The 21,974-nt window shown below is 42.3% G+C and overlaps 2 protein-coding genes and 1 non-coding gene across 4 annotated transcripts in view; 1 reads left to right on the top strand and 2 right to left on the bottom strand.

Moving 5' to 3' along the window:
* The window catches only part of LOC126093133 (60S ribosomal protein L24), a 104,720-nt gene extending 91,801 nt beyond the window's left edge, over nt 1-12,919 (bottom strand). The window contains exon 1 of the mRNA XM_049908701.1: nt 12,912-12,919. Coding sequence (XP_049764658.1) covers nt 12,912-12,916 — 5 coding nt within the window. The 5' untranslated portion in view covers nt 12,917-12,919. The remainder of the gene's footprint in view (nt 1-12,911) is intronic.
* LOC126093091 (E3 SUMO-protein ligase ZBED1) overlaps nt 1-21,974 on the bottom strand; it is a 65,851-nt gene that overhangs the window by 12,650 nt on the left and 31,227 nt on the right. The window contains exons 2-4 of one of the 2 annotated variants that reach the window (XM_049908697.1): nt 13,796-13,927; nt 938-1,153; nt 686-843 (exon numbers count right to left, since the gene is read on the bottom strand). In XM_049908697.1, coding sequence (XP_049764654.1) covers nt 686-843; nt 938-1,153; nt 13,796-13,927 — 506 coding nt within the window. The remainder of the gene's footprint in view (nt 1-685; nt 844-937; nt 1,154-13,795; nt 13,928-21,974) is intronic. The other variant, XM_049908698.1, reaches the window with a different exon arrangement.
* Nucleotides 18,406-18,479, top strand: Trnat-ugu (transfer RNA threonine (anticodon UGU)). The gene has a single exon. It is a non-coding gene; the product is annotated as a tRNA-Thr (tRNA).

Below are 21,974 nucleotides of genomic sequence, written 5' to 3'. Positions count from 1 at the left end.
GAAAGCTAGAATTTTGTGTGTATGTTTGTGTTTGTTTGTGTGTCTATCGACGTGCCAGCGCTTTCGTTTGGTAAGTCACATCATCTTTGTTTTTAGATATATATATATAAAAACTGTGGGAAAATATCACATATTCAAATGCAGCTACTCCAATACATCTCCAATGATTCAGACTAATTCTGGCATTTAATGCCTTGAGTATGTGAAAAATGATATGCTGCCCCATGACACAGTACGATTTCATGATACGGGTGAGCCAGTTGCCGGGTTGAAAGACAGCTAGTACTAAACCTTCAAGTTGATTAATTTTTACAAAACATTCACCAAGAAGTTTCAAACATCAATGAAAAACAGGGGACTGTAACTGAAGTGATTACAAATGGACATCAGTGACACTGTTAATATAAGCTTGGAGAAACTACAAAACAACAGAGCAGGATGTGTGTTCCAAGTATGTCTTAATATTCAGGCAAACACATAAATCATTACAGATTCTAATCAAAAAGCTATAAGTTAAAGATATATGTGTTGACTTACATTTGTCTCTAAGAAATGTCTGAAGGATGCTGCAATTATTACAATTACTCATACTCAATAACTAACAATCATTGTATATCAGTATTCATAGAATTACTAATGAAACTGATATTGTATCTGTAAGGTGTGTGAGAGTGCTTCTACTCACCTGGCTGAAAGACTTTCTGATAGTGTTGCTTTGAAGCTCTGTGCAAATTCTGTATCAGTATCCTTAACTTTAAGGTGAGAACTGTTGAGCTGCCATAAGAGGGGCTTCAGAAGTGATATGAGAGGTATCTTCTCTTCACTTAACGTCATAATGGTAACCTGAAATGAAGCATTTCCATGAATGGAAATCAACAAAATAAGAGTTTTTAGTTTTAGCGAATCCGAAAACTTGCTACGACTTTGCTTCAATTACCTTGAATGGTTCCAAGATCATCACTAGATCTTCTAACATTTTCCATTCATGGTCATTCAATATAAAAGCTTCTTTATCAGCAATTTCAACATTCTCTAAAACTGATGGCAGGATATTTCTTCGGACTAACATCTGTTCCAACATTAGATATGTTGACGTCCATACCTTTGGGTAATCTGCTGCTAACACCCCCTCTTCAATCTGAAACACAGAATGCTGCCATTTATGTATAATTAGTAACAGAAATCAGCACAGCTTAGGATGCATATAAAGCCACAGTAAACAATGTGCAATTCAATTATCATCTCCTCAGGAACTACCCGCACATGCTGAAACATAGACTTCTCTAATCTACATTTATGTGGTGTGAATCACTATGAAGTTTTTTGTAGAGACTTTCTTTTATTGTACCATATTATTAAGGTTCCTACTTGTTTCATTCAAGAATGCAATTTGAAAGACTGATTACTTGTCTTTGTGCAAGCTGTTGTTAGTCTTACCATACTTTAACAAATGAACGGCAATCTATAAAGAGACACCTCTATAATTTTCACAATTTATGTCCTGAAAACCAGTTGCCATAGTTTCCTAAAGATAATTTTTCACATTATCTGCCAGTGAAGATTTTTCAGCATTTCTGTTATTCTCTCTTGCCCGTCGAATAAGCCTATCACCCTTATTTGTTTGTGTCTGATGGCCCATATTAGTCAAATATGATATGGATCCCGTACCCTTGAGAGGAATGTAGGCTAAACAGAAGCAAGCATTCCCTGTAGGCTCACCCACATTCTCTCTGTGAGCAAATTTTCAGCCTGGCTGCAAACTTTGTTACACAGAGAATATGGATTTTTTTTTTCTTTAGTGTATTTTGGTATGGTCCTGAATCAATAACTTTACTGAAGTCTAGAAACAATCTATGGAACTTGGTATATCATGTGATGAGTGAGCTGGATTCTGTGTGAGTGAGGTTTTTGGAATTCGTGTCACATTCAAGGGAAGTTATTCTGGACCAGATAGGTCGCAACGTTAAAATTTTGCATATGTTTTATAATTAAATAACATAAAGAGAGGTGTGATGTAACAGTTCTGTGGATTAGTTCTTGACCCCCCCCCCCCCCTTTGTTTTTAGTAGAGAAGTGAGTCTCTTCAGCAAATACTGGAAAAAATTTTCACCTAAGGAAATTATCATTCTATTTACAAGCTGTATCTGTAGTTTGGTTAAATTTAACTGAATTCAGCTATTTTCAAGACCATTACTACTAACGTCATTCATCTTTATGGTGACACAGCAACAGAATGGTAACAACATTCATTAATTATCCTCTGTGAAGGAACACATGAAGACAAAATTCAGACTTCTGCTCTCATCTGCCAATAGCTATTACATGATTCTCTCATTTTCTCCATGGAGTCTCTTTCTATCTTCAGTCCACTTTGTCCCTTGTTTCTTTGGGATGGCATTCTCTGACCTCACATTCCACTTGTGTATCTTGTCCCTGTATACATTTCTGTATTCAATTTCTATTGGGTCGATTTTTGCTGCTTCTAGGTCCAGTTTGCCTTGTGAGATTCACGGTATTGTTTATTTTACCTCTTGTATGTATGTTAGAATTCTCTTGGTGAGTATTTTGGTGATAGCCTAATGACTTGCCCATAGAACTTCAACTTTCTTTCTCTGACATCTGCTGATATGTTTGACATATTCTCTGTAGTTTTCCTAGGGTGTAATCTGTATCCCTCTTCAGTCAGCTTTGGGCTAAGAATTTTCCTCACAATTTTCCTTTCTTCCTTCAGTATGCTTTCCATGTCACTTTTCGTATGGAGTGTTAGCGTCTCACTTGCAAACAGTATTTCAGGCTTGATTATTGTGTTGTAGTGTCTGACTTTTGTGTGAATGGACATGCAGTTTTTATTATATACGTGCTGTGTCTTGCTGCACGCTCTCTTCAGTTTTTGTAGTCCAGTCTTCTGTGCAATCTTTTCACCTCCTGTAGGTTCAAGTATCCTAGATACTTGAAGTGAGCAACTCTGTTTATTTTGCCATATTTTGTGTCTAATTTTGAGCAGAAAAATTCAGGCTTCTCGAAAGAGATTTGCAGCCCAACTTTTTCTGCACATTCTTTTAGCGCCTCTATTTATTTGATTGCTGTTGCTCGGTTGTCTGATAGTATGGCCAGATCATCTGTGAAAGCTAGGTTCGATATTTCTATTTTGTCCCGGCATCTTCCCAGTGTGTTGGTTTCCAGTGTCCTTGAGTTTTCAGTTCTTTTTCCCATTCCCTCATTACTTTGTCCGGGACTAGGTTGAATAATAGTGGGATAATCCGTCACCCTCGCACACTCTGGTTTTGATCATGAAGGGATCAGAGATTTCACCCATGAATTTAACGTTTGATGCCGTGTCAGCTAATGTCTGTCTGATTAGGTTGAGTCCCTGTTTTCTACAATGTTGAACAAGGATTTGCGATCTGAAGTTTTCCCGGCGTATTTCCAATTTGAACAGTTCTCGGGTATCCAACCGGGTAGCGTCGTAATTTCTCCACAATATTTCGGCAAACGTACATGCTGCCATCTTCAGGTGGTTTCTGATGGATGCTGTGCTGTTCCTCTCGGCACTCTATATACACTAGCCATTACCCCCTGCACCGTTCCTCACCTGGTCTCTTTGGTGCGGCCGGCGCAGCGGCTACTGGACGTGGTGGGGGAAGTGGCACCTGGGTCTGCACTGGGATCTGCAGTCTCCCTGCTGCCGCTGTCTGGGGTGGTCCTCGATCTCTGGGACCGTATCTTTCTCTCCATGCTGAGTGCAGGGTTCCAAGCCTGACTAAGTTGAAGGCTGCTGTCTTTATTAATTAGATCGTCCTATAGTCTGATTTCGATGGCCTCTTTAGTAATGAAGTCCCAGAAGTAGGAGGATTGACAGAGTATTTTTGTTTTTTTCATAGTCCATAGTATGGCCAGTCTTTATACAGTGGTCAGCCACGGCTGATTTAGTGGCCTGGCGTAATTCGGTATGGCGCTTGTGTTCGCGGCACCTCTCTTCTACAGTGCGGACTGTATCCCCAATGTATGATTTTCCGCACTGACAGGGAATTTGATAAACGCCTGGTTTTTGAAGGCCTAGGTCATCTTTCACTGAACCCAGTATACTAAAGGTTTTTGCAGTGGATCGGAATACACATGCCCTGCAAAAACCTTGACTCTACTGGGTTCAGTGAAAGATAACCTAGGCCTTCAAAAACCAGGCTTTATCAAATTCCCTGTTAGTGCGGAAAATCATACATTGGGGAGACAGTCCACACTGTAGAAGAGAGGTGCCACAAATACAAGCACCATACCGAATTATGCCAGGCCACTAAATCAGCCGTGGTTGACCATTGTATAAAGACTGGCTGTACTACGGGCTATAAAAAAACAAAAATACTCTGTCAATTCTCCTACTTCTGGGACTGCATTGCTAAAGAGGCCATTGAAACCCGATTACAGGACGATCTAATTAATAAAGACAGCAGCCTTCAATTTAGTCAGGCTTTGGACCCTTCACTCAGCATGGAGACAAAGATGCGGTCCCAGGGATCGAAGACTGCCCCGATGGTGGCAGCAGAGAGACTGCAGACCCCAGTTCAGACCCAGGCACCGCTTCCCCCACCATGTCCAGTAGCCGCCGTGCCGGCCGCACCAAAGACACCAGGAGAGGAACAGTGGAGGGGGTAACGGCTAGTATATATAGGGCGCCGAGAGGAAGAGCACAGCATTCGTCAGGAACCACCTGATGATGGCAGCGTGTATGTCTGCCGAAATATTGTGCAGAAATTATGATGCTACCCGGTTGGATCCCCGAGAACTGTTCGTTGAACAAGGATTGTCGGTCAACAGAATCATACGCTTTCTTGAAATCTATGAAGGGGCAAAATGATTGATGCATTCCTGATGGCTTTGTACTTTAAAATTGTTTTCAGATTGAGGATCTGTTCTGTGCATGATCGACTGCGGCAAAAGTCTGCCTGGTATTCACCAATTTTGCATTCTAATTGTTATTGTGTTCTCTGGAGTAAGCAAAATTTTGTAGGTGACTTGTAGCAGGGAGATTCCTCTGCAGTTGTTCACGTCCATCCTATCTCCTTTCTTGTGCAGTGATGGATAAGAGCACATTTCCTGTTGTCAGGAAGTTTTTCTGTTTGCCAGATGGTAGAGATTATTTGTGTAAACTCTTGGTCCAAGATTCTTTAGCACTTCTGCAATGATGCCATCTTCACCAGATGTCCTATGGTGTTTTAGTTTAAGTACGTGTTTGTTGATCTCTTCACATGTTGGTGGGAGTGATTCTGGTTCGGTGGAGGTACAGTACTGTACTGGAAATCTTGTTACAGGTTCAGGGCAGTTAAGGAGAGTAGAGAAATAGCGTGCCAGTTCTTGACAATTCTCTTGGTTAGTTAGTGCTAGTTTTGCATCTGGTTTCCTGAAGCACAAATTTTGAGGTGTGTACCCACAGATCTTCCTTGAGAAGGTCCTGCAGAATTCTCTTGTGTTGTGGTTGCAGAAGTTTACCTCTATATAATCCAGTTACTCCTTCAGCTACTTTAGCTTCGTTTGCCTAATAAGTTTTGCAACCTGTTTTCTTAATTTTTGGAAACAGCATAGTCGTTCTGGGGATTTTTTGCTACTGTAGTCCTGAAAAGCTTGTTTATGTATTTCCAGTGCCTTTTCACACTCCGAGTCCCACCAAGGGTGTTTAGTGTTCTTTCTCTGTGGTATTAGTTCTTTTGCTTTTTGTATGATCTTTCTATGGAATTCTTCCCATGTGTTTGCTGGTTGCTTTTCCCATTCCTGTTTTACGTTGGATTCCAGTAACTTCTTTGTGTCAAACTTTTGTGTGTTGTTTTCTGATGGATTTTCTTCAGAGTAGCCAACCATACCTTGGAGAACACAGTAATTGCCCACTCTCTATGTAAACACTTTACAAGAGGTCAGAAAAACTGAAAAGTTTAACAAAAAATGGAAAAATCCGGGACGCAATAACGACAATATTTTGAAAAGGATAGATTGCTGCTCACCATGCAGAGGAGATGCTGAGTCGCAGACAGGTACAAAAAATATATCTTTTTGAACATTGTTCTTTGGAAATAGTGAGTGAAATTAAAAGTTCTGTTTTTTAAATAAAAACAATCAAAGATTGCCCATTGAAATTTGCAACGCTTTAATCAGGTGACTAGTTTCAATCGTGGTATATCACCTTCAGCCCATTAACACTCCATGACATTGGCTGGAAAGAGCGCGGAGAGGAGCAGCTTGTTACGTAGCGCTGGAAACACTGCGTTTACCAGTGCTATCATGACCGCAATCTGTCACATGATTAAAGAATGTTAAATATTAACAACTTAAATGTGATCTCACTCTGTTTATACTAAAAAAAAACCTTTACAGCAAAAAGACTACTATACATTTGAGATTTTGGACGAAAGACGAAAGGCCTTCTTCTAAAGTAGAAAACACGAAAACATTCAAACAAGCAGAGTTCAGCACACCTGTGACCACTGTCTCTGGCCGCTGAGTCCAGACTGCACCCCGCAACTGCACTGAATGGTAGAAGTTATCTGTGGATGATGAGGGTAAGCAGGAGGCTGGGGCGGAGAAGGGGAGTTATAGCAAGGTATGGGTGCAGGAAGGTATAGAACTGTTTGTTGGAGTCTGCAGGAATGTGGTGGCTACAGAGTACACCTGCTAGGTGCAGATGGGAGGTATGATGGACAAAGGGGGGCTGACTATGAAAGCAGTCATGTAAACTACAAACTAAGTTGCAATCATCGTGCTGCTTTCTATATGGGCATTGCAACCAACAAGCCATCCGTCTGTATGATTGGCTACTGACACTTTGGGAGAGGGAGAGTGGGAGGGGGAGGGGTGGGTGAGAGGTGGAGGCGGAGAGGAAGAGGGAGGGGTAGTGAGGGAGAGGGGGAGGGGTAATGAGGGGGAGGGAGTGGGGGAGGGAGAGGGGAGAGGGAATGTGGCAGGGGAGGGGGAGGGGAGGGGGAGGGAGTAAGTGCCCTTACTTCTGCTGTAGTTTGAGTGAGTCTTTTCTAAAAGAGGAGTGGTTGTCTTTTACACCCTGCCCAGGAGCTTCCATGAGCGGAAACACAAGAAATAGAGACACACATAGTACAAGTGTTTAAAATGACAAACAACTACATAACAATTTGAAGCTATGATGCAGTTGCATACTGCCATTCTTTACTGGTTAGCAATTCAAACTATCCACAGTGCCAAGCAACACATTAATGAAGCTACAAAAGTAAATCTGGAAAACAATAAAAGTATGGAATAACTTACAGTTGTGGAAATTACTAAAGCATCACCTTGTACCAACCACTGCGTGTACCTCCATCCACACTGATGGGAAAAAAGTACACACTTTTAGACATTTCCATTTCACTCAAGATTTATTGTTGCAACAGTGCGTATGGAGTGCATGAAATGACTACATTTACAGATCACTAGCACAAGCAATTCTGAGGGACCAGGTACCCATATTAGTATGGGGTGTAGCCTCCACAGGTGACAATGCAGGCACTGACTCTGCCATCAAGTTGATCATACAGATGACAAATACTGTCCTGGGATATGTTATACCATGCCTGTTTGACCTGTTCACACAGACCTATGAAGCTGTTGGTTGACGAGTAGCACAAACCACTTTTTGTCCCATCATATCCTACATGTGCTTGACTGGAGACAAGTCTGGAGAGTGTCGTGTTGGGGAAGATGCTGCACATCTTGCAGAACACATTGAGTTCCAAGGGCAGCGTATGGGTGAGGATTATCCTGTTGGAACAACACACCACCTTCCTATTGCAAGAATGGGTTTAACAACATTCTGCACATACAGAGCACTAGTTAGTTTCCCCTCCAGAAACACCAAAGGTGAACGAGAGTTGCAGCAGCATATCACATCTCAGACTATTAGGCCTGGGGTGGGCCCAATGTGTCTTGGACTGATGCACTCTTATTAGACAGTGCTCACCAGGTGTACATTGTATGTGCAAATGACCGTCAACTGCATGCAGGCAGAATCTGCTTTCAAGTTGAAGACCATGGTGTGCCATTCCATCTTCCATGTGATCCTCTGATGGCACCAGCTGAGTCGTGCATATTGATGCTGTGCAATGAGTGAAGACAGGCTAGAGGTGTGCATGCTTGTAGACCCACTACAAATAACTGGTTTGCAACAATATGTGTTGAAATGTCTGGACTTACATGTTTTCTTATCTGGGCTGTGGTAGCTGTACAGTCTGTCCATTGTTGTCCTTACAATACGGTGATCCTGAGGGTGTCTGTGCCGCATGGACATCCAGAACATTTTCTATGGGTGTGAAAATGTTCACATGACCACTGATACCAGGATCATTGCACAAATGATGCAGCACATCCAACTTGTGTGGTAATTCTCCGAAAGGACCATCCTGCCACTTGAAAGGACAAGTACGAGTATGTCTCTGTGGTGTGGTTGCCTGTTTACTTCACACCTTTGCACCACACTGAGCCTTCAGGCAGTTAACATTCCCTATTAAAGGGTAGACAGATTCACTCTGGTAGCTATTTTACTATGCTATCTGTTGGTAGGTTATGTTGAAACCATTATCAGTACATCTGCCAGGAGACATAAGCCGTCATTGGATCAAAATCAATGTCATCTTTCCATGTGTACTGAATTCCTTAATTTTCTGGCAGTATAGTGTATTAGTTCAACCCATAACAAAATTACTCTGTCAGAATGGCATTTTTATTAATTTGTGCCCCAAAATGAGGCCTCCTCCGACTGCTGCAATGTTCTAAGTGGACCCTATTTTCATCTTTAACATGCTTCTTTGTAAAATTGTTCACAGACTTGTGAATAATGCTGCTGTACAGCTTTTCCTTTGCACTCATCATAGAGCAAATACCCATACATTTGATAACTACTTCCCATGCACAAAATTTGGATTCTGTTTGTTACTTATTCCCATCTCACTCTCTTCTCAGCTGTTTGCTATCCCCCCCCCCCCCCCTGCTTTTTTACTCCACAGTCTGTTTCTGCTGTTTATACTGTCCATGGTGATTTTTCCAATTTATTACTCATAAGTGTAATTTTCTGTCATCTTTTTCTCTTTTGGCAGGTGAAGGATCCCAGGGCCTGCAAGTTACCAAATTTGTGACAACCTGCACATATCTAACGCTGATGTTGATTGGTAAATAGAAATAATTTTTGTACGATGTTGCAGTGCCTGTATTGTTAAGAAGAATGAAGCGATGTTCCTTCAGACATGCATGCATGTCCGAAGGGTAAGGTACTGGGGCAACTACAGACATCATATGAAATACATGAACTGTATTCACAGTTGCAAATATGAACAACCATCAACTGTATGATGATGATGATGATGATGATGATGATGATGAGGAGGAGGAGGAGGAGGAGGAGGAGATTAGTGTTTAATGTTCCATCGACAATGGGGTCATTAGAGTTGGAGCATAAGCTTGGAATAGGGAACAGTGGGGAAGGAAAACAACTGTGCTCTTTCAATTGAATCATCCCAGCATTTGCCTGAAGCAATTTAGGGAAATCACAGAAAACCTACAGACACTTGTTTGAACTGTTGTCCTCCTGAATGTGTGTCCAGTGTGCTAACCGCTGCGTCACCTCGGTTGTTAGCTGTATAAGGGAATGATGACAATGAAAATTTTGTGCGTGTTTTGAGTCCCAGTTCAACACAAAATTTTCACTGTCATCATTCCCTTACACAGCTGATGGTTGGTTGTATTCCCAACTGCAAATACATTTCACATAATTTTAACACACACTCTTTAATGGTGTCACGGATTTTAAATTACTGTTTCTGAAGACACTAACTGCAAGTTACAAAACACGAAACTGTCTATTTATACCCATTATTAGTCACACAATGTCGACAGGTCAGCTTATTTATGTGGATTTCGTGTTGGTGGACGTAAAGCTATGATGGCAGGTTCTGAATTTTGCTTGGATATCTGTCAGAAGAGCACCTTCTCATGAAAGACACATGCCCCAGTTTGGAATCCTGATCTGCCACACAATTTTAATCAGACAGGAGGTGTTGATGTTAATTTGTTCATTGTGTTTTGTGTTCTGTTGCGTTGGTGAAACAGTACAAAATATGCCATAATGTGTGATCATTGAAATATGACAAGCAAGAACTGTTAATAAAGTCAGAGAATGAACTTTTCACTTATAAAAAGAGCAGTTTGTATTATATTTACCTGCCTCAATGTGTATGCAACAGTGCAAGATACACTCACACCAACATTGTTCTAAGAATTGCTTCCATATTTTTCACAATAGCTTCTCAATTCAGTTGGGGGGGGGGGACAATAAGGAGGATGTTATGAGTTGTTCTGTTGGCATAGTGCACATTCAGTACTGGATAATTTTGTTGGCAATGTTGGGATATACTTGACTGTGGTGCAGGCAGCAGGCAAATGGATGCAGTTCAAGAGCCTTCTTTAGATGTGTTAGGCTACAATGTTTGACAATATGTAATAACCTCCAGCATATATGGCATGGGTCCTCTGTGTTAACAAAACATCACACTTACATTCCTCACAAATCAAACAAACAGGGCCACCTATGATGTTGACAAATCAAGGTGCTTCCAGACTGCGGTTGCATATTTTCTTTTGGGGTTAGAATAATGTTTGCTTTCAGGGTCAAAATAATGAAGCCTGTTTCATTTAATAGTAAGCCCCACTATACTGTAATACATATTACTGAAGCTCTTAAGAAAACCTCTGTTGTACTTGCTTCTGGTAATCTCAATAGCCACCAATTACCAATGTATCAGTTATGAATGGCATCCAGACATTATGTCACCAGTTTTTAAAAGTTAACATATTTAACCAGAAATATACACAGAGCCATAATCTAACAATCATATGACAGCCAGACAAGCCTCTACTGTTGTCAGTAACGCTGGATTAGTAGCTGACAATGGAAGTCTTACTCTTTCTCCAATTGACCGCAAGGTTTATTGTGTGATAAAGTTTCTTAATGCACAAAACATAGTGCTCATCGAAATTCATTGTCCCTTGTGAAGAGGTATGGGCTGAAAGTCGGGAGCAAGCCAAAGGTACGGCACTGGTGTAGGTAATTTTCCAAAGGTTGTCAAAGCTGGGCCACGGACAACCATTTTTCATCAGAGTTGGTGTGGCAGCACATTACTAAGAAAGGTCACGCCATAAAAATGATCTCGACAATAATTTTCCTCTGATATCATGATCTCTGTAGCATAAACTGTCACTAAGCATCTTGTAATCATCATCCTCTAACATTACCTTTTAAGAGATAACCGACCATGTATAATCTCTAATCTCACATAGGTTAAAATTATCTCAGCTATTTCATTAAAAGAATTCATATGATTTTGTATACTGTGTATTATATTTCACGCTAAAATGTATTTAAAAAAATTAATGTGTTACAACTGATATGTACTAACAATTAAAATTATTCTTCTTTTACAAATATTTGAAATTACAAAATTTGTGGTGTATTTAAAATTCACATTATTAATTGCACAATCAAATGTTAATTATTAAATTTGTTTCTGGATTTATTTATGAAATAATGATATAATTTGGTAAAGATTATTCTCCTGTTGAGAAAGTTTGTAAACTCTTTGGAAATTGTGAGTACTGCAGAATGTAAGGAGTGGTGGGCATGCCGGTGATGGAAATGCATGTATTCTGCTAAATTTGTCAACAATGTAATTGATGGTTTTTTGAATGTGGAAATTGTAAAGTCAGTGTGATTTAGAATAATTGGATAAAACAAAAATATTTTGAGAAGGAAAATTGCTACTCACCATATAGCGGAGATGCTGAGTCGTAGATAGGCACAACAAAAAGATTTTCACACTTAAAGCTTTGGGCCAATGGCCTTTGTCAAAAAAAAACAACACACACACACACACACACACACACACACACACACACACAAACCACACAACTCAGACAAGTGTGTGTGTGTGTGTGTGTGTGTGTGTGTGTGTGTGTGTGTGTGTGGTTGACAAAGGCCATTGGTTGAAAGCTTCACGTGTGAAAATAAATCTCCGCTATATGGTAAGTAGCAACTTTCCTTCTCAGAATATTGTTACATTCCATCCTGGAGTTTTCCATTGTTGGATAAAATAAAAAGATATCCATAGCAGCAGACAACTCTTCAACAGTTATTTTGTCACCACGAACCTAAGACATCAAAATTTTCAGCTGCCAGAAAGAACTCCTAGGCAAGACTTTGAGCCATTGACAACAACAACGAGATAATCAAGATTTTGTAATCTTACTCCTCTCGTGATTCTCAAAAGTTGTGCAAAGAATGAGAACTTTAATGGTGATGTGTGGGAGGGTAAGATTACAAACTGCTGTTCAAGTATGGCAAGTGGGTACCGAAAAACCCTGACACCAAAACTGAAAATGAATCACTTAGGAGAAGAACGGACATTTCCGGAGTGGTTCTATGAAGGTAGCAAATTCTCCCACAGGATTATCACAGACAACGAGACACAGGTCATTCACTTTATGCCAGAAGTCAGGCATCAGTAGACACATTGGCAAGCATCACTCGACACACTGGCTTCTCAATGGATGTCTGGTCAAGAAAAAGTTCAAACAGACTGTGCTGACATGGAAAGTAGTGTGCAAGGAGTTCTATGACAGGAAGGGCATTCTGTTTATTAACTATCTACCAAGAGGTGAAACAGTGAATTCCGATTTACTGGGAAACACTGTGGAAATTGCAACAGGCCATTCAAAATAAGTGACATGGAATGCTCAGTGTAGGTGTTCTGCTGATCCATATCAATTCTCATCCACAAACGGTTTTGCAAATGCAACAAATGCTTAGAAGTAGTTCAGCTGGGAGATGTTTGATCATCCACTGTACAGTCCTCATCTTGTTTCCCAAAGTTTTCATCTTCTCTCATACCCCAATAAATTTCTTTCCTCCAGTCAGCATTTTCACAATGCTGAAGATGACTGTCACACACTGGTTCCACTTCCAGGCAGTGCACTTCTATGACACAGGAATGCAAAAATTGGATCCCCATATGACAAGTGTCTCAATTCTGAAGGTGATTATCTCTAAAAACAGGCTTAAACATTGCTGTATGTGTTGCCAATAAACCAAAATTAATGATTCATCCCAGTAGACATTGAATTCCTTTTCATATGTATCCAGCACCATAGGTCTGTCTTTCTAGAATAAAGACAATCATGTAGATAATGATCTTGTTACTCTGGTAGTCAGAGTTTCTGGATTGCTTTGTTTTGATTTTGAAGGATGGTTCTCCTGCAGAGTTTCAACTGATAACATGAAGTTAAGTACGGAAAGTCATATTCACCACGAGCCTCCAGCAAAAATTTGTAAACTTTCATCTCAGATTTCTGAAGAGGGGGAAAGTTAGCCACAGGTTGCTCACTACAAAGTGCTCCCATTTTCCAGCACAGAATGTTTACAAACAGTGCTTTGTTGTGACACATTCCTATTTTTCTGCTGTGAATCCTGTGTGGACTTAGCCATCTCATGAAACAACCGCTCACAACTACAAGTGCATAAGGGAGGGGGACAAAAAAAGGTCAGTGCCACTGTTCACTGACTTGGCATCGTGTCTAGGTAACCATTTTCAATATTTATCATTAACACTATTTATCGTATAGTATTGTTCTAGGAAAAAATTGAAGTCGGGAGAGTAGAACAGGTAAAAACAGGTAACAATATCAATGTAGTAACAAAGGCCATTAGTTTAAAATGCCATTACATTCAGGCACACAGTTCATGCTAGTTATATATTACCTGCATCATTTGTTCTTGTATCCTAAGTGTGGCGGCTGCATTAGCATTTCTATTAATCGAGGCAATAATAGCTCGACATTTGTTGAGGACTGCTGCAACTTCTGGTTGCTCGAAACACGAAGTTGTACAGAGCTGAAAGAAAGAAATAAATCATACTGAGAGGAGAGAATAGGCTCTTGCTTCACAATAGTATCTAGCGCCATATTTGTAAGTCGAAGGCAACTTATGCGAATAACAGTAACACATAGAAATCTGGTATTATAACTCTAAAACCAATATAAATATTCTTCTGCATCTGTTCCAGTTTTTTGATTCCACTTGGCAACAAGTCATCCCATTAGACCTTACAACACGTTGACTATTTTTTATATTTACTACAGCTAACTTTTTAAATGCAACACAGCTGCTACAACAACATTTTTCATAACATTTCACAAAAACAAAATAAAGTAAGAAACACATGTCAAATGAAATGTGGGTCTATTTACGATATACTGGCACAGACAGAAAGGAAATGAGTTGTGTGAAAGCATAAGGAAGAGTGAAATTGCTAGTCATATGCACAATGAACGGTAAAATATTTGCCGTAGTGTGTGTTGCGTATTTTGTACTTGATTTGTGCTAGTATCCATACGATTAGCTATGAAGCCCCAAGACCCAATAAATTAACAGTACTGGGGACAGAAAGGGGGATACAATAAATATAGAGCTCTTTCCTTATTTTTTGCTGCTGAAAGAAATGGCTCAAAGTATAATGAATCCCACAGTTTTGGCAAAGGTTACATACATACAGTAGTTCCTCCATTTGTGTGTTTTGATTTTTCTTAACCTTTTTTTTATGGCTGGTTTACATACCTCTTCATTTTCTAATTGTAATGCACACTTTTTGCTGGATTTAATTTATTCAAAAAGCAGCTATGGACAAACAAGATTTCAAAATACTAGTATGAGTTTATTTTTGAGTTTCAGAGGAAATCTTTTTTATAATTTTATAGAACATTGTGAAACCATGGTGCCTTTTCACAAATTGCAGCTGCATGCTCCATTCCTTTTTGGGATCATCCAGTATTGTGCCGAGTCTTTGCAAGGGAAGAAAGGGAGTAGGGAGAGAATATTTGTATACCATTTACAATTGGGGTAAATGGGATATTCTGATAACATAGCAGCAAGTTAATAATAAATCCTGTACATGTGACTACAGGGCCATTCCATGAAAAGTGAACCCTAATAAGTTAAACTTGAAATTTTGTTTACAGTTAACAAACTGTATTCTTTTGATAGAGAAAATGTTCCTCTTTTATAGAACGTATGAAATTTGGTTGGCAATACTGTAAGGAGGCACTGGATGGGTGGCCAAGCATGGCAGACAAACGACGTGTGAACCTGCTGAGAAGAAATTCACATTGGTACGACAGCGATAGTTTGGCAGCTTCTGCAGATAGACTCTCAAATGGGCTAGTGTTAAGGGCACCAGTGGCCAAATGGATGCCACAAAGGTGCACTGCATTGAGACGGCATAAGATGGACGGACATGCAGACGCATAAATGAAACACCCATAGTCTAGTTTCAAATGGACGAGGGCCAGTACAAATGGAGGAGGGTGGTACAATCAGCTCCCCAGGAAGTACCACTGAGGACACGGAGGACACTGAGGGACCAGGCACAGCAGGCAGCCAGGTAAGACGTGTGGCAGGCCCTAGAAAGTTTCCCATAAAGCATGAGCCCCAGGAATTTCATAGTTTCAACGAACAGAAGAGCAACAAGCCCTAAATATAAATCTTTACATCTTGGGCTTGTTGCTCTTCTTTTCGAGAAGCAATTCATACAAATGGTTTTGTCAGTGGGAAAGCAAAAGCCATTGTCAATGCTCCATATGTAAAGATGATTGTGACAATGCTGAAGACACTGCTCAAGGAGACAAGTCTGTGAACAACTGCAATAGATGGCAAAATCGTTAATAAAAAGGGAGCTGGCAGGAGACAGGCCATAATAGGGTTAATGGCCATAGCAAAGAGGACAATGCTCAGGACCTGGATAAAGGTGTCCAACAGGGCGGAACCCACACATACCTTGAAACCTTCGTCTTTTAAAAATTCCCGAAGGAAATGGGGCAGGTGGCCTCAGGAGCCCCACATGTAGAGACTACGGAGGATACCAGTCCTCCAGCAGATGTCATAGGCTTTCTTCAAATCAAAAAAACACTGCCACAATCTGGTATTTCCACAGAAAACCATTCATGACATGGGTTGACAAAGTGACGAGATGGTCAACTGCAGAACGGCGTGCTCAAAATCCACATTGTGAAGTTGCTAGTAAATTGCGAGACTCGAGCCACCATACCAGCTGGATGCGAATCACACGTTCCATCACCTTGCAAATGCAGCTGGTGAGAGAAATGGGGCAGTAACTATAAGGAAGGTGTTTGTCTTTACCAGTCTTGGGTATGGGTATGACACTGGCTTCAAGCCAGTATCTGGGAAATGTGCCCTATGCCCAGATGTGATTGAATGTATGAAGGAGAACGTGCCTGCTCAAAAAAGAAAAGTTCTGCAACATCTGACTGCAAACACTGTCCGGCGCTGGTGCGGAGGACTGGGATGAAGGGAGAGCACGATCTAGCTCCCTCATTTTGAGAAGAAAAGGGTATCGCTTGAGCCACCTCCACTCATTACTGATGGAGTAAGGTTGGGTGATGGCTGGAGCTCGAAATCTCTGCACAATAGTGGACCAAGGTGTTGGAGATAGCAACAGGGTCCACTATGACATCATCTGCTACAGTCAGGCTGGAAATTGGGGAATGGACCTTGGTTCCAGAGAGCCATTAGAGGTTGTCCCACACAATGGAAGAGATAGTGGAACTGTTAAAAGAACTAGTAAATGAAATCCAGCTAGCTTTTTTGCTATCCCAAAGAATGCAACGACACTGTGCACGCAACTGTTTATAACGATTGCAGTTTACCATCATAGGATGATAGTTAAAAATGCGGAGAGCACATCTCCGTGTGCGAATTGTGTCATGGCATGCCTCAGTGCACCAAAGGACCGGGACATGGCGCGGTTAAGATGAAGTGCAAGGAATGGAATGTCCTGCGGCAGTAAGAATAATGTTGGTAAGATATTCGACCTAGTCATCTCAAGAAGTGTTGTTCGCTGAAGGTTGCCAGGGAGGAGTAAAGCCTCCAGTCAGCCTTAGAAAGATGCTATTTGTGTGTGCACATATGTGAGGTAGGAGTCAGGAAATGGACAGCACATGGGAAATGGTCGCTCGAGTATGTATCAGAGAGAACAGACACTTGATATGACGGATATATGTGGGGGCAGTACAGAAAGAGAAGTCCAAATGGGAATAGGTGTTCATGGAGTCTGAAAGGAATGTGCTCCAGTGTTAAGGCAGATGAGGTTGAGTTGATTGAGATGGTCAGCAAAGAGGACACCTCCGATAGGTTCTGGGAGAGCCCCACATGATGTGGTGCGCATTAAAGTCACTGAGCAGCAAAAAGGGGGTGAGGGACTTGCCCAATAAGCTGGAGGAAGTCTTCCCTGGTGACACCAAATGACAGAGTAATATGAATGGTACCAAGAGAAACGGGGAAGTGAGGAAGGAAAATGTAGACTACAACAGTGTGCAGCTGGGTGGTCGGGAGATGGTGTGACTATGAATGTCATCTCATATGAGCAGCATGACTCCCCCATGAGATGGAATGCCATCCTTGGGGAGAAGGTCAAAGCAGACCATAAAGAAATACAAGAGGTCAAAGCGGACGTGAGCACACAATTTTGTTTCCTGGAGATAGAGAACAAGTGGAGCAATAATTCCTCCCTGTTGGATCTAAGGCCGCGAACGTCCCATTGAAGGAGAATCATGACGAGGAGAGAGGAGGAGGAGGAGGAGGAGGAGGAGGAGGAAAAAAATGAAGGAGTATATGAAGACAGTAACTGTTCTCGAAAGAACAGAATACTGCTGATGACCGTGCAGCTTTTCTCTGGAATAAATGATGACTAACTGAAACCCTCAGCTGCCGACAGGTGTTGTTGATATACCTCGATGTGGACAGCTGAAAATGTGTGCCCCGACCGGGACTCGAAGCCAGGATCTCCTGCTTACATGGCAGACGCTCTATCCATCTGAGCCACCGAGGACACAGATGAATAGTGCGACTGCAGGGACTCATCCCTTGCATGCTTCCCGCGAGACTCACATTCCCAACAGTCCACAATTCTACATATGTAATGTACGTTATAGACATTTGCCCATTCACTCACTACTCGCGCATGCTTTGGCGATTCCCGTAAGAGTTTGGGCAACCTGTGCACATTTGCTTTTCCAGGGAAAAGCTGCACGGTCATCAACAGTATTCTGTTCTTTCAAGAACAGTTACTGTCTTCATATATATAGTTTAAGGGTACCCAGCCATTGACCTTCGTCTGTGCGAATGGGCACAGGTTGCCCAAACTCTTATGGGAATCGCCAAAGCGTGCACGAGTAATGAGTGAATGGGCAAATGTCTATAAGGTACATTACATATGTAGAATTGTGGACAGTTGGGAATGTGAGTCTCACGGGAAGCGTGCAAGGGATACGTCCCTGCAGTCACACTATTCATCTGTGTCCTCGGTGGCTCAGATGGATAGAGCGTCTGCCATGTAAGCAGGAGATCCCGGGTTCAAGTCCCGGTCGGGGCACACATTTTCAGCTGTCCACATTGAGGTATATCAACAACACCTGTCGGCAGCTGAGGGTTTCAGTTAGTCATCATTTAAATGAAGAAGTGTCACCTCAGTGGTTGCTGACTGCCAACCTTCAAAGACATTCTGTTGCAGGGTGCAGAGGCTAGAGGATCCTGCTCCATGAGATCTGCAGAGGCATCAGCATACTCCCCCTGTCAGTCTCCCGAGTTCAGGGCAGAAAAACGATTGGTGGTGCGTACCGATGACCTGGAGGTCGGCTGTATGAGAGTATCACACGGCAACACCATTGAAGAGGATCTCTGAGTTGGCAAAGGAGGAGACTGTTTCCCCCTGTTGGATTTCTTGGAGCCTTTGCGGTTGGCAGATGGCTGGAGGGATGTAGAAAGTCTTCATGGGATTATTCCTTTATGGTCCGCTTTGACTTTCTCCCCAAGGACGGCATTCCATCTAATGGGGGAGTCATGCTGCTCATACGGGATGACATTCATAGTCACACCAAAAATTTGGTGGCTTGCTGGACAGCTGGAGGAGGAGGAGGAGGAGGAGGAGGAGGAGGATCTACCATGACAGTGGGCGATTTTAGAACTAGGGTGCTGAATTTGATGCAGCACGTCTGCATGGCCATGTCCTTCGTGGAGTGAGATGTAGCAAGAACAGTACTGTAAGAACCAGATGGTAAGAGGGAGGATTTCCAGCTAGCCAACAACTTGTGAGCCAGAGGGTAAGGCGCTGTTTCCTTCACCCGGATCACCTCGATGGCCTGCTCATCGAGATACAAAGGACAATCTTGGAAGGAGGCTGCATAGTCACCATTGCAATTGATACAGCAGGGAGAAGGAGGCGGACAATCACCCTTGTGAGCATCCCTACCACAGGTTACACATTTGGCTGTGTGTCAATGGGACATTTAAGTGTGGTTGTAACGATGACTGGTATTAGCACATCGGGTTCAGAATGTATGGTCGGACTGTGATAACTTCATACTGTTTTGAACCTTGATGGAAGCACTAATCTATCAAACACGAGAAAAAGAGTGTATTTGGGCACTAAAGATGCATCTACCTTTTTCATCAATTGATGGACTGCAATGACACCCTGATCAGAGGGGTAAGTTTGGATTTCTCCCTTGGTCAGACCACCGAACAGTCTACTGTAAATAACACCACGCGAGGAATTCAGCGTTTGATGGGCCTCGACAAGAACAGGATAGCCATGACGGAGTGAAGCTGCAAGCAGTTGTTGTTCTTAAAAATCAGAAGTGCCACTGCATAAACATCTTTCTGAATAATGAACGGATTTACTGTGGCAAAGGACTGACCATCTTCAGTATGTGAGACCACGAGGAACTGCGATGCAGCTGGGAGGGTCTTTGAATCATTAGCCTCATTCGATTTACATTTAGTAGATGTAGACATTGAAAAAGATAATTGGCCCACTGCGAGAAAACCCCCCATGATTGCCTGCGTCTCCAATGGCGGGCACCTTCCAACTGGGGACCCCCCCCCCCCCTCTCAAAAGGCAGGAGGGGGTGGGGGTGGGGGGGCGTGCTCACCCGCCTTAGGTGATTGTTCACACCTCAGGTCACACTTCCCAAACACCTGACAGAGGGACTAACTGACAATGGCATTTTGGGAAGGTAAAAGCTCAGACAATTACCTCTCCCTGAGCAGGGCTGGGAATTACATGTTACCCGGTCATTGTTATTCATCAGACATGTGGGCCAACCTCCAGGAGCGCACATGGAAGAAGAAGAAAAAGATGAACCTCAAATGCCAAAGCAGAGGAAGGATAAGAAAAGGGGAATGAAGAAAGAAAAAGAACAAAAAAACAGTGGAGGGACTGTTCTGATGGCAGGCTACTGAAAATGCAGAACACATTTACAAAAAATCTCAGACATGTTCCCCAAGAGAGGGGAAAAAATAGCAACAGGATAGACATGCAGTATGGAAGGGAATAGATGCTGTAAAGGCTGGGGCCCCTTGATAACTAAGCACGAACCCATCAAAGAGTGGTGAGCCCTGTGGGGGGTATGATAATGTGAAAACCAAATGTCCAAGGAGATATAGGTACATAACTATTGCAGAAGCCTATACAATTCTCAAAAATGAACATACAGGCATCAAAATTGGAAACTGAAAATTTTTTTCGCTCCAAGAATCAGCAATACAATCAACTTTTTGAAAAATCTATATGGTGATGTACGTTAAGATCCCAGGTATCACATGCTGCAGCCATTCACCTTGGTGGGCCCTTCATTTGTGAGTAATTGGGGGGAAAAAAAAAAAAATTATATATATATAAATAATAAAAAAAGAAAGATGATGAGACTTACCAAACAAAAGCGCTGGCAGGTCGATAGACACACAAACAAACACAAACATACACACAAAATTCAAGTTTTCGCAACCAACGGTCGCCTCATCAGGAAAGAGGGAAGGAGAGGGAAAGACAAAAGGATTTGGGTTTTAAGGGAGAGGGTAAGGAGTCATTCCAATCCTGGGAGCGGAAAGACTTACCTTAGGGGGAAAAAAGGACAGGTATACACTCGCGCACACACACACATATCCATCATGCGGATGGTACACATCAAGAATCGAGAGGAAGTGACAGCCGAGAGCCACAGGGTCAACTGAGCCCTTGGGGCTAAATGAAAGGTCCAAAAGAAGCCACAGCCTAGGTGTACATCATGGAGCTGTACGCGAATGGACCTCGAGTATAGGCGGTAAAGACAAGGACTCCAGTTCACATAGAAGGGATTGGATGCGAACTGCAATTATAAGCCCTGACCTGGGCCGCCGATGCGGGAGACGAACTGCCGTGGGTAGGAAAAGGAGATGGTAATTCAGATGTGCAGGGAGAACTACAAATGTGTGCAACACAAATGGCGAGCAGCTGTGGATGCCTAACCTGCAATTGAGGGTCTCCAGCCTCCACCAGGACACTGGTCACCAGACTCAGCCTAAAAGCTCCCATTGCTACTCGAACACCACAGTGGTGCACTGGGTCGAGTAAACGCAATGCTAAAAGCGTCACCAAACCGTAAACCAGACTACCATAGTCAAGGCAGGATTGAACAAGTGCTCTGTAGAGCTGCAGTGGCGTAGAGCGATCTGCACCTCAGTTGGTGTTGCGCACACAGTGGAGGGCATTGAAGTGCTGCCAGCAGTTCCGCTTAAGCTGACAAAGATGAGGAAGCCAAGTCAATTGGGTGTCGAAAACCAGTCCTAAGAATCGATATGTCTCCACTACAGTGAGGGGATTATGCGTAAGGTAAAGTTCTGGTTCCGGATGAACAGTATGATGCTGGCAGAAGGGCATAACACATGACTTTGCACTCAAAAACTGGAAGCCACGGGCTAGAGCCCATGACTGCACCTTCTAAATGGCTCCCTGCAAGCGCCGCTCAGCAACACCAGAACTGGTGGAGCAGTATAAAATGCAGAAGTCGTCTGCATACACAGACAGTGAGATGGACGGCCCTAGAGCTGC

This window comes from Schistocerca cancellata, chromosome 1, assembly GCF_023864275.1.
Source record: "Schistocerca cancellata isolate TAMUIC-IGC-003103 chromosome 1, iqSchCanc2.1, whole genome shotgun sequence".
Taxonomy (NCBI): domain Eukaryota; kingdom Metazoa; phylum Arthropoda; class Insecta; order Orthoptera; family Acrididae; genus Schistocerca; species Schistocerca cancellata.
This window is presented reverse-complemented; position numbering and strand designations above follow the sequence as displayed.